This window comes from Schistocerca serialis, chromosome 2, assembly GCF_023864345.2.
Source record: "Schistocerca serialis cubense isolate TAMUIC-IGC-003099 chromosome 2, iqSchSeri2.2, whole genome shotgun sequence".
In the NCBI taxonomy this organism is placed as follows: domain Eukaryota; kingdom Metazoa; phylum Arthropoda; class Insecta; order Orthoptera; family Acrididae; genus Schistocerca; species Schistocerca serialis.
The window spans coordinates 715881582-715894631 of NC_064639.1; the positions used below are offsets into that span (position 1 = coordinate 715881582).

The 13050-nt window shown below is 41.7% G+C and overlaps 1 protein-coding gene across 2 annotated transcripts in view; it reads left to right on the forward strand.

Moving 5' to 3' along the window:
• The window catches only part of LOC126457901 (ATP-binding cassette sub-family C member 4-like), a 303077-nt gene that overhangs the window by 153830 nt on the left and 136197 nt on the right, over window positions 1–13050 (forward strand). For both annotated transcript variants that reach the window (XM_050094576.1, XM_050094577.1), the window contains 2 exons: window positions 7211–7302; window positions 8937–9047. In XM_050094576.1, coding sequence (XP_049950533.1) covers window positions 7229–7302; window positions 8937–9047 — 185 coding nt within the window. In that variant the 5' untranslated portion in view covers window positions 7211–7228. The remainder of the gene's footprint in view (window positions 1–7210; window positions 7303–8936; window positions 9048–13050) is intronic.

A 13050-nucleotide genomic window follows, 5' to 3' on the forward strand; every position in this document is an offset into this window, starting at 1 on the left:
CCACATTTAGTTAGCACAGAGTGGTGCGCAACGTGTTTTTGCCATCACAGGTTTTTACAAAAATAATGCCAATGTGGAGGCTGCTCATAAAGAAATTTGCCATCATTTCAATTTAAGACGCCACGATAACTTTCTACCAGCACATGTATTTAATACGTGGGAATGTAATTTTGAGGAACAGGTTCAGCAATAGAAAGGGAACCTCCAGGGCGTCTGACAACCATTCGTATTCCAGACAATATCGAAGCTGTTCTGGCTGTGTCATAAGAAGCCCACACCGTTCAATCCGTCGTCCTGTGTCCTCTTTACAGTTGCACAATTCAAGTATTTCGACAAATATTGGTACATGTCTTAATTGCAGACTCCAAAAGTTTAGATAGTCCAGGGAAAGAAACCCAACGATCACGTAATGCGACGACAGTTTTGGAACGAATGCTTGAAAAGATAAATGACGTCAGTGAATTTGTTAAAAAGTTGTCTGACGAAGCCTATTGCCATCTTAATGGATCTGTTAATAAAGAAAATATTCGTATTAAGCACAAGAAAATCCTGCTCAGCTACACCGATGTCTATTACAGAGTAACGGAGCCATCATGGAGTGTGCTGTGTCGTCATATGGCATAATAGCCCCCTTGTTTGTTTATTTTTTTTAATGGAAACGAGAATATAGCCTTACGCCCATAGTCACATCGGATCGATATGTCACCTTGATCGAAAGCTGCAAGTACTGTTCGAGTCTCGCTCTAATAGCCTATCTTACAGGACATCCTGTTTCGTAAACAGATTCGAATTAGTCTCAAACGACGGTTGAATCTGGGTGTTCCGGCGTATACCCCCCTGCGCCGTGCCCTTACATCCATTACGCCTCATGAGGGAGAACGCCAAACAAGAGGCGTCCTTGCGCTGTGGACCGCCGTCCCCTCCCCAGCAGACACACACAGTGCCAGCGAGCTCCGCGCCAGTATCAGTACGCTCCACAGACACCTCTGCACTGCCTCGCACTACCAGGCCAGGTAAGTCGAGCTTCATAAGGAATCCGATATACCACAAACTATATCGTTCCGTGTCATGCTGCACCAGATAATAACCTCTCCTGCATACCATTTCTCATTATTTTATAGCTGTAATCTGCTCTTCCTTTTCTTGTATGAGCAGTTGGAAACGCTGCTTCTCGTTGTATCCAGTAAATTCATCACATAGATCCACGTAAATCTCGGATTATACGGCTTTTATTTTGCTTCCGTTGTGGAGTTTCCCAGTAACATCGCTGCAGAATCCGAATCTCGCTGTCGTTCCATATTCATCGCAGTACAAAAATATTTAAGTTCCCTTCTCAGTGGCTGTCGTTAAGTAACCGAGCGCTCAGCAAGCCCATCACAAACCAGTGCGCTTACTAGTAAGTGCGACGTGTCCCAATCTTTGTCATCATTTAAAATTTTCTACCTGTATCTCCTGTTCCTTTCAGACTGGAGTTCGGCGTATGCGTTTTCTTGTCCATCGGTCTTCAAGGTACATACTTGTAAATGAGAATAATATCTGAATAACGATGATAGAATATACAACCACTTAACGAAATTTTTGCAAAATTTCAGATTGGTAATTAATATGTGCAGTAAAACTGATCTGCTAAATCATGTTTGGACAAGACTAACTATTTATTTCTGTCTAACACGTTTGCGTAGCACCAAGCACCAAATATTTCATGTGTCTACGCCAATACAATGCAGTGTTCAATAGCTACGTTTCAGAAGTCCCTTGTTCGTTGTAGGTCAACGTTTGGAACCAGTTCATTAAACATATGCTTCGTGTCTTAGGTAGTATATTTTCGTTCTATTTTTCCTGCTACCATTCCTTACTTTTAATGCACCCTCCTGAACTTGCGAGCACTGCTAACTGAAGGGGCCTGGACGATTCGGAGATTTTCGCCGCTCCGGAACTGGATGTTGTGTTGCCCTCACGTTCGTATCGTCATAAGTGACGTTTCACTATTGAGATGGCTATATGTACGCGCACCAAAAGCCAATAAATAAATAAAAACGAACTGTTTAGAAAGCTTTTCGTTTCCGCTAATATTAAGTTTTAGAGAAGAAAATCCCTGGATACCCAAGTTTCTGGTTGCTTGTTGCTTGCCTTCTTTAGTTGCGACATTCCGATGTACAACAATATCCAGGTTTTTGTTAATTTTGAAAGTATAGAAATTTCACTGTAATTAGTATCGTCGCTGATGATACACGGAACTGAAAGTAGCATGTAGGGTACAATATCACTTCATTTTAAAAGCTCACCGAATGCAACTGACTGTGATCATTGTTCGTCATAATTAATAAGAATAACCTGCCGCAAATATTTGTAAACGTGGGAACTTGAACATATACAGTAGCACCCTACCTATCCATTACAGAGAAAGCACTTCGGATGTTCCGCAACACTGTTGTATTTCAGTTTTTCATTCTTTGTGCACTACCATCAAGCCAGATCTTTACACGTAAAATCCAAGCATCAGATCATGTGATCGATTTATCATTTCGCAAACAGGTATGTCACAAGATCACAGAGAATGATCAAAAATTTTTAAGCCTGCCACGCCTGAACAGTTGATAACTTTTGAGGGATTTGCTTTAGCGCTGTCGTGATGAAAGAGACATCTATGGGGGACATAATCTTGGAAGGACGATTACAGCCTTTTCGTGACTTGGGACAGCAATTTCCACATGTGCGAGTGAAAGATTCTAGAGATTCACTGGCCTCGCATATCACCGGGTTTCCGTTTCGATGTGGTTACTCTAAATCGCTTAAGGCAACTGCCGGAACGGTTCTCTTCAATAGGACACAGTCTGTTGCTTCCTCATCCTTAAACCACATTTTTTCTGACTTTTCGAAAGTAGAGCACTACAGATATCAACAATCGGAGAACGGCCGTAACTGACTTTCTGAAGGCTACAGATTTTCTGACTACTGCACAGTTCGTTGCAATGTGGCCATAAAACAATGAAGCATAGCTTCCCTCTGAACGTGTCCCAGAAGTTTTCCTTCTGTTCGAGTGTGAACCAGTGTCTGTAATGCTGTCAACACAAGCCATGCTTTTCTCATCCTTATCTATTTTTCTATCCTTCCTTCCATCTCTGACCATACCCTATTGTTGCTGGCGCTTCCTCTGGCAGTTACGCCTTCTTCACTTTTGATTCCATTTGTACTTCTGCCATACATTTTTTTGTCAGATGTTATAGCTCACACTTGACAAGAACGTAATGAGGAAATTAATTAATATAATATTAACAGGAATGACTCTTTAAAATTCCATATATTCATATTATTATTACTAACTGGTTCATTCATTTTTACATGACTTTGATATAATGATATCGGGTTAAATAACAAGTTATCACCAAGTCAACTTTACTCACCAACGACTTTACGAACTATTCTGCAACTGTTTAGTGCCACTACCTTCTGCAGTTTACAACCGAGCGAAGAAAGCAGCTTTCGATCCTATAAATTCTTCACAGTTCGTTTTGAGATGTCACCGGACTACAATATTATCACAGGGACGATGTATATGAGGAAAGTGGCTCACTTAATTTTATTGGTCAATGTTATATCAGGCCGGTTACTATTGCGATTTTTCATTTTATTGCCATTATCATTTTATATTGCCCAAGCGATATATATATATATATATATATATATATATATATATATATATATATATATATATATATATATATGGAATTGCTAGCTCTCTACGAATGTCTTATTAGGTGTAAGAGAGGACCTGAAGGCCTTACTTTTGCCAGATAAAATATTTTCATAAATAAATATTAGAGCCAGGTTTCGTCGTCTCACATGATAAATGAACTGTGCGTTTGTTTGTGTGTGTGTGTGTGTGTGTGTGTGTGTGTGTGTGTGTGTGTTTGGACCACCAGACACAATGTGCCGCCCCCTCCTCTGTGTATCCAAGAATTCAGGGCTTTCTCTCCTCAATGTGGTTCTGCCGTATCACGCGAGTTGCGAGTGCCCCCATGGGCTACGCCGTGTCCTACAGAGGTCAGGGAAAGGTGCCGACCGGCGACTTTGTGTTGCAGCTGCTAACGAGAGGTCCGAAGGCACAAAGCGCCGTCTAATTGCGTAATGGGTGAGGCCTTGGCTGCAGCGGCAGCGCCTCCTGCGAGGCGTCTCCCGGCCGAGACCCAAACGATAATACGAGTTCAACGCCGTGTCATCCGAAACAGTCCGAGCCTCCGCTACTCCAAATATATTCTGGCGCGAAAATATGTTCCAGTTGTTCCGTTACCCTGTGATCCTAACTACTAACACAGGTCTCTTCATGCGACTCCCGCGTGCACGCGGGAATGAAGTCACGGAGAAGGGGCGGTTAATGGTGCTTGTGGATGACGCTGAAGTTGTCGTCTGCTGATGTCCCTTATTTGCTCGATTGGAGACTGATCTAGTGATCGAGCAGGCCAAGGCAACATGTCGACACTCTGTTGAGCACGTTGCGATACAACGGGGTATGTGAGAGAGCGTTATGATGGAATGCTGTCCATGAATGGTAGCACAGCAGGTTGAATCATCAGAATGAAGTACAAATTTGCAGTCAAGTGTGATTGGCATAATCTCAAGAGTGCTCTTGGTGTCAAAGTAAATCGCACCCAAGACCGTAACTACAGCTGTAGGTCGTGTGTGTCTAGGACGCAGACAGGTTGGCTGCAGGCCGTCAGCTGGTCTCCTCTAACCAAAACACGGCCATCACTGGCACCGAGGTATGACCAGCTTCCTTCAGAAAACACAACAGTCCTCCACGCTGCCCTCAAACGAGCTCTCGCTTGACACTAATGAAGTTGCAAATGGTGTTGGTTTGGCGTCAGTTGAATGCACGCACGCCACAGGGCGTCTGGCTCGCAGCTGTCCTTGAAGTAACCGATTTGAAACAGTTTGTTGTGTCACTGTGGCGCCAATTACTGCTCAAATTGCTTTGCAAATGCAGTACGATGCGCCAGAGCTTTGCGCCGATCACGATGGTATTCCCTCTTGTTAGTGCCAGTGCCCATCTAGAGCCCGGCCTTCTTGCCACCGTACATTCCCGTGACCACCGCTGCCAGCAATTGTGTACAGCGGCTACATTTTCGCAAAGTCTTTCTACAACGTCGCAGAAGGAGCATCCAGCTTCTCGTAGCCATATCACACGACCTCGTTCAAACTCAGTGAGGAGTTGATAATGGCATATTTCTTACCTTAACGGCATTCTTTAAGTAACATCACCTCACCTCGTTCAGCCTCAAAGATAACTAACGCTCACGACCGTTACAGCGTGTATTTAAAGCATAGTTGATTTGCATCCTCATTGTGGCGTTACTAGCTCCACTGTAATGCGACTGGCGCGAAATTTTAATAGACATCATCTTTTGGATGTAGAAAGTAGCCTGCCAACTTTAGTTTATGTCCCACAACTCCTTCGTGTTGCGATTTTTTTTTTTTCCAGCTAGCATAATTCTTTGCTGTATCATCGCTGGGTGAGCGATTACGTGGGAATTACAGTTAAGAGCGTTCCGATTTCTTATCTTAAAGGAATATAACGTTTCTCAGCACCTTTTCATTTCTAAATTTAACACTTTTGGGACATGCAAATTTGCAGTTCATCACACATTGCTGCTCTTTTTATTTCCAGTGCTACTACACCTACAACAAAACCTTTCGCGAAAAACATCCGCACAATTTTGTTACATCACTTTATTATGTGTTCAGTTCTATTGTCGATAGGAATACTCCAGGAAGAATACATGATATATCGTCGGGTTATACTGATAAATCATGATCAGAGATTACATTTTTGGAGCATTCAATTACATTGCTCCACGAGTTCCTGGGGCACCAAAAACGAGGAAATAGTTCCCAACGAGATCCATAGACGAGGGTTACGAATTGTTTATGCGAAATTGTATGTTACATGATTGTTGTATTTCTCAGTTGAAACAATGTTTTCTTTGCTTCCATTTCGATGAACTATCATTTCGCTCTCATTCTTTAATAACTGTAATCTTTGAAATTGAATACTCCTATAAAAAATCTGTTCTTTGACGAAGGGAAAGGTCTGCTTAGATCCTCCCACGTATTGTGCCCGCCTAAGAGCAATAATAAATTAGTATTCAGCTGGGGAAGAGTGGGGCGGAGTGGGGCCCGGTTTCCATTCGGCTATCCAAATTTATATTTTCTGTGAGTGTTCCGAACAGCAATAATGCGAACGTTGGGATGATGCCTTCGACAAGGAGACATTAGGTTTCCTTGTCTGATCCAAGTTCATATTCAAGCTCCACGGGGTCGTCGTCGACGGGAGAGGGCTCCAAAGTTAATACATGAGTTCACCAGAATCTTCTGTCTTCCACTTCCTTGCCCTAGCCAGAAGTAGCTGTATTTTTCAGTGCCAGTTTCAGTTTTATCAGTCATTAGAACGTGGACAGTAGTATGATACACATTATTTTTAATGAATTATGCTTAATAAAGTCTAAAAGTTGCTAAACCTGCTCCCACGCTGTTGAAGAATATTTTTTATTACACATGGATGTTCCTTGACAGCAGGATGATTGTATTTTATGGCCGGCCGGAGTGCCCGAGCGGTTCTAGGCACTACAGTCTGGAACCGCGCGACCGCTACGGTCGCAGGTTCGAATCCTACCTCGGGCATGGATGTGTGTGATGTCCTTAGGTTAGTTAGGTTTAAGTAGTTCTAAGTTCTAGGGGACTGATGACCTCAGAAGTTAAGTCCCATAGTGCTCAAAGCCATTTGACCCATTTTTTGTATTTTATAGCTACGCTGCGCAAGACAAAACAGATCAGAAAACTATTACGACTTTTGCAAAGAAAAATTTTGGTAAAATGGTGGAATTATAAATTGGTATTAGTCCCAATGAGGGAGCTACAAATGCATTCGTCCTATGCAATGGTACTAGCCACTATATATTCTAAAGTTAGTGATTCTGAGATGTGATTTATTTCCTAATATTAATGCGAAAACCAGTACGAAAACCGTCCTCAATCGAGATGATTCAGCGATTCATAAATATCATCCTTTCTCCTTCACATCCCGAGTGAAGCGACACATAACGACTCAAGCCAATGGTGATACTTTCTCTCGTAATTATGATTAAATGTAAGTAGGAAAGCTATAGTTGTGACCGCTTCTTCAACTAAGTATTATTTTCTCTTATTGTTGCAGAGAGTATAAGAGTGAACTATGGAGGCGAACAAGAAACAGCATAACCCAAACCCTAAAGCGACTGCCAATCCGATCTCCAAGTTGTTCCTCTGGTGAGTAAAAGCTATATTTTCTTTACTATATATTATCTAGCGTTCCCGACAGCCAAACTTATAAAACAGATCATGAATCTCTTGAGATATCTAGAACTCAGTGAATAAGAAATACTTCAGCATCTATGCAAGGCTGTTGAACTATCGGTCCTGTGAATATTCACGATTAGAATACAGTGTCTGCTAAAAGGATTAAATTAAAGCGGAGAAATTAAATTATATCTTTGTAATTTCATCAAACGTTGCATAGTACATATCAATAATTTCAGCAGTTTTTTCAATGAGCTTACATCCAAATCTTTCACCAGGTTATGTTCCCTATTATTCGTCTTAACGTTTCCTTTGTGACACTACGACATGCATGGAAGAGCAACTGCTGCAACGATCGCTCAATCCCGAACCATTTCCTCGCTATTGGATTGAGTTCCTCTCCGCAAAACACGAACACTTCTGTTACAAATACGCCGTATGTTGCGTAACTTCTTACGAGGGCAAGTTGAATAATCAGTTCTCGACCTGACACAGAGATAGCATGAAACTGAGATTATGCTTTTGTTACATTGGTGCATGTTGTACGACATTGTAAAGAAAGTGTCACTTTGACGTGCGGAATAATCTTGTGGTATCAGATTAAACGTGTATGAAATTGTTAACGTCAGAGCCATATCAGATGGAGTAGGGTGTATTGATTGTGAGAAAGCTTTATGCTAGATGGGTGCCACAGTTATTGATAGTTGATCAGAGAAAATGCGAAGATTAATTTGTCAGTAGTGGTCGCGCATTTTAAATGGGAAACCCACCGGTTTGACACCGGAGAATCAAAACAATGCGCGGACTGTACTATGAAAGTCAAAGTCTATTCCGTCTGCCGGAAATGTTACAGCTAGATGCAAAAATAAACTCCTCACCTGTTACCTTCGCAAGGGTAAAACAGATCTACGAAATATTATGTGAGGTTTCTGCAGCTACTGGGTGAAAGAATACGTCTGTATTCGCAGGAGTCCAAAAGAAAAAAAAATAGATATTTCAGAAGAACCATTCTCTGGTACACAAGGGTAAATGGACAATGAGAAAACTGAGATACTTGAAGTACAATTCTTGTAACATCCCCCTTGTTCACAAGATTTGATATCCTCTGGAATTCACCTATTCCGTAAAATGTTTTGATTCCTTTGAATGTGGTATTCCGCAGACGTCCTAGAATGACGTTTCAAAGATGTAACGTTCTCACTGGAAAACAGTAGGACAAAACCTATTGACGTAAAACGAGAGTACTTGGACAGATAAGTCTACTTTCGTTAGAACAAAACAAAATACTTCCCATTGTCAGGATGAGAGTTTCTCAGGCTGCCTTCGTATAATTGCAACACGACCATAGTACTGGGAGTCACCTAGGCTTAATTTATGAAAGTAATACACCAGCTACTGAAGATAATTAAGATCTCAGCAAATAAGTGATTAACGGCTGTTCATGAAAGAGGGCCGCCGAAAGAAGCTAGAGAGCTAATTTAAATTTAATTTTGTTGAGCAAACGACAAGACTCCATTGCGGATATTGTGTTATTCAGTAAGGTATCTCACAACTAGAAGACGCCTAGTTTTGGCTGACACTCTGACACGTTTGTGACTTGGCAGGTGGACCAGGAAACTGCTGTGGAAGGGCTACCGGCGCGAGCTGGAGGAACACGACCTGTACACGCCTCTGGAGAACGACCAGTCCCAGGTGCTGGGCAACCGCCTCGAAAGGTAAGCCGCGGCTGCTGTACGGCAAAAGCGTATCCTAAATCATTGGCAGAGTTTAGAGTCTCTGCATCAGGGTTTCCCAAACTGTGTCCGTGTTCCGCATGACATGGATTAATGTTCCGCAAAATATTGCCAATAACATGGCGCTTTTTTTAAAAAATTTTGACCAGCATTCTCAAAATGTTTCATCAGAGGAATAGTTTGGGAATTCCTGCCCCACATAACTCTATGTGTCACTATCATAACCGACATAATTTTGGAAGATAATTCTTCCAGAAACATCAGCAAGATAACATTTATTATTATTATTATTATTATTATTATTATTACTATAGAGAAGGTAGGAGAGGTAGGAAATAGTATCGTACCTAGACAATAGTGTGCCTAGAAACACATGACTTGCCTCATAGTGTAATGCAGCGCGCTGCCTTGCGAGTCAGGGAGGCAATCCACATAGAGATCATAACTTGGCACCTGATTAGGTACAGTACCTGGTTAGGTTCCTCAGGGAGTGTGATTAACAGACTGTTTACCATGCATGCCTAAACAAATGCTTGACTGGTTCCTCATTACCGCTTGAAACACAACACACAGTTTGTTATAGTTTCCATGCAGAATTTTTGCAGAGAGACGTCGCACGCGAAATGCTTGGGGTAGGTCTAGGTCCTGTTCGTGTAGAGGAAATAGTCTGAAATAATTCCTCGTTTAGAAATATAACTTCAGTACAGTATCACCTACTCACTTGCAGCGATGTACAATAACTTCTGTTCGATTTATATCAACTTTTCGATCCGTGTTTCTAGTTTCAGAGCTATGTATACTTGCTAATGAACTATTTTAATTAAAACTCCTGCGAATTTCAGTGAGTGGATTCGTAACCATATTTTTTTTTTCAAATATAAATCACAGTTTGACTTACACAGGTAAATTACCTTTAGATATACGAAATGTAATAATAGTAGCCCTGACGGTTTCCACAGTGTACTAAAGTGTTAGTAAGTTTTGCAGAAGGTATAGGAGCGTTAGCAACGTGTTTTTCACGGAACAGTGGTATTCACGTAAGAATGACTACTTAATGCAATTAATATTTGCGCCTAGGTGTCTAGTCAGTTCTAGTATTTGCAATTAACCAGAGATGTCGCAGCGAGTTGATCTTACAGGAAACTATATACCAAAAATTGTTCAAAATTTTGTAATTACTTGAAATTATTCGGAGACTAAACACGACTTCTACAAAAAGATATTGGTCTCCGCACTGAACCTGACATTACGATCGTTCTACTCACGATTTGGTTGCAGTTGTTAAAATCCGGACACATAATTGCAGTAAACGAAACATTTGCAATTTACCAAGAGAACGTTGAGTACTACAACGGACATACACCACTTTCCTGAAGTGAAGATAAAGTAGACGATAAAGGGTAAGGCTAGTATGACAGGCGGTACACATCTTTTGCTAGGTACGCCGTCTTTTATAATTTGAGCGCTGTGACTGCTGATTTCAATGTAGTAAAGGAACTTAGTCTGGAGTATGCTAAGCACTGTATCACATATTCGTCCTTGCAACTGGCCAGCTGTAGTGAAACTGAATGGCAGACCTCTCTGACATTCAATTGTTGGAACGTGGTCAAATGGAGCAACAACGGCGCTTGCAAGTGTCCGTAACTTGGCAGCCTTGCGCGGAGTGCAATTATCTGCACCCCACATCACCTACAATAACGACTAACCCGACGTGTATAGTGCCGAGATCAAGGAACACGAACTGGCGTTGCTTCAAGGCAGGCATTGTGAGACACGCGAGGAGTCTCATTTCATGTTCTTTCCAGTAACAGTGCAGGTTTAGTTATTGTGCCGCTCTCGTAAACGTGGATGTGTTTGCGTGACGACAGCAGAAGCGCTTTCTGAGTATTTCTTTTGTCAATTGACGAACAACGGGCGAGGATTTTGTGTTGGAGAGTTCAGGTGACCAGGTGCATCCTACGCTACAGATGCTTTTTCTAACGAAGATGGATTCAGCACTTGTTGAGGTTCGCTTTATCACTCAGCTTCGACATTGCAGAACACAGAGGTTGGCTTAAGAGCAGAATTTCTCCGACGTCATATTGACTGAAATATGCTGCACTTCGGTGAAGAACTGCATAAAATTTCTCTGGAAAACATTCAGGGTTGTATATTACCCATTCCACACTGAACCCCAACTTCAATACATACAAGCTAAATGTGGTTCATTACTGTACTGAATAATGGCTGCACAAGATCTTACATTATTTTTCGTAGTTATCTGTACCAGTTGGTTGATATGGCGATCTCTCAACGCTCTATTGACCTCCCACTGGAAGCAGAGTCGCCTACCTCCTGTTACCATATAAAAAGTACAGGCGAAAGGCTAGGTCGGCTACAGGCAAGGCATGCACGCTACAATGAAAGAGCCACGACATTTAACAAATGAACATCAACCCTATAAAAAAAACAGCAATGAACAGATGGTCGTACGAGATAACAAACATCTCACAGTTGGAATTTTACCAAATGTGCTTGCGACTGATTTTCTGAAAATCTAGACACCTTTGATGCAATACGACGTTTACGTCTAAGAAGTTACGTGTTTCCTGTTTAGTAATAAATGATAAATGAAATATCATGTTGGCACATTCTGGTGACGCCTTCTGCTGCAGAGAACCCTTAAGTCTCTAGCTATGCTTGAACAGTGGTCACTATGAGGAACACCATTCGCAGCAGTTGAATTGAAAGAATGAGCACCCTCCTGCTTACGCATTTACATCTACAGCCAAACTCTGCAAGGTACTGGGAAGTGAATGTAGGGAGTACTTCCCATCGTACCAAATACTGGCGTTTCTCCCATGTTCTTCCGGAAAAAGCGAGAAAATTTACATTTTTTTTTTAATTTTATGAGGTAGTTGTCGAGTCATATGTTCCATTGTACTAAAAATAAAGTACAACAGTGATTTAAAATGTAACGTAATGTCGAAAATTTCAGAATATTGTGACGGCCGTCTACATCTGCTTGTCAACTAATAATAATCCATTAGGCAGAAAACGGAACATACATGCGCTACAATATGTTTTCATAAAGAGAAGAATTGCTTGAATTTTTGCATTCAGAAGCGATCGCATTGGGAAAAAAAGATAGTATCTTTCAGCTACAATGATGCTTCGTTTTGCCTCACCAAATTGACCAACATTTCATAACACTGTCATTCGAACAAATGTTGCGATTAGTGCAACAAGGTTTTATTGAAAATGTACTGCGCAAAAAAGGAAAAAAAAACTTATCGCTTTTTCGAAGCAGTGTCACTGTCTTCCATTGACACGCATAAGCTTGAAATTAGGCTCGAATTTGCCTACTACATTCCTCTGTAATGTTGCTGAAGGGGGAACCCTACAGCGTCACCCTCGGGCTCGGCGACGCTTCAGAATGCAAGGTGTCAACACATGGGGAAAAAAAAAAAGAAAGAGGCCACAGCTCAGAAGTTCACGTGAGTGTAAGATGGGTTAATGAGGTCACATTGCCACCAAATTTCACCACAATTCTGCCTAAGGCCATCGTGGGCATATCACATGATGGGAAGGTAGTCACATCCCTTCTTATCCAAATTTTCCTCTTCCTTTGACGCCTCTGCGATGGAGGTCAGACCTATGACACCAAGCGATGAAATCACTCGGTTTCTTCATGGATGGCTGAGGAGAACATTTCATATCGCCGCTCAGAATCGGCACGGAAAGCCATCAGTGGGTGGCATCAATGAAACCAGGCCTTCCCTTGAGGCGTTGATTCACCGATATTTTGCCGGCAAAATCGACAGTTCGCATTGTGATGAGCAACGGGATGACATTGTTTGCAACGTTCGACATTGCTGACACCTACTGTACGATTAAACCCTACTCTAAGAACATGGTTGGGCTGAAACTGCATTGAATATGATCTGACCACTTTGGACTGCAGTGCGACCGCAAATTTTGCCCTAATATACATGGTGAAACCATT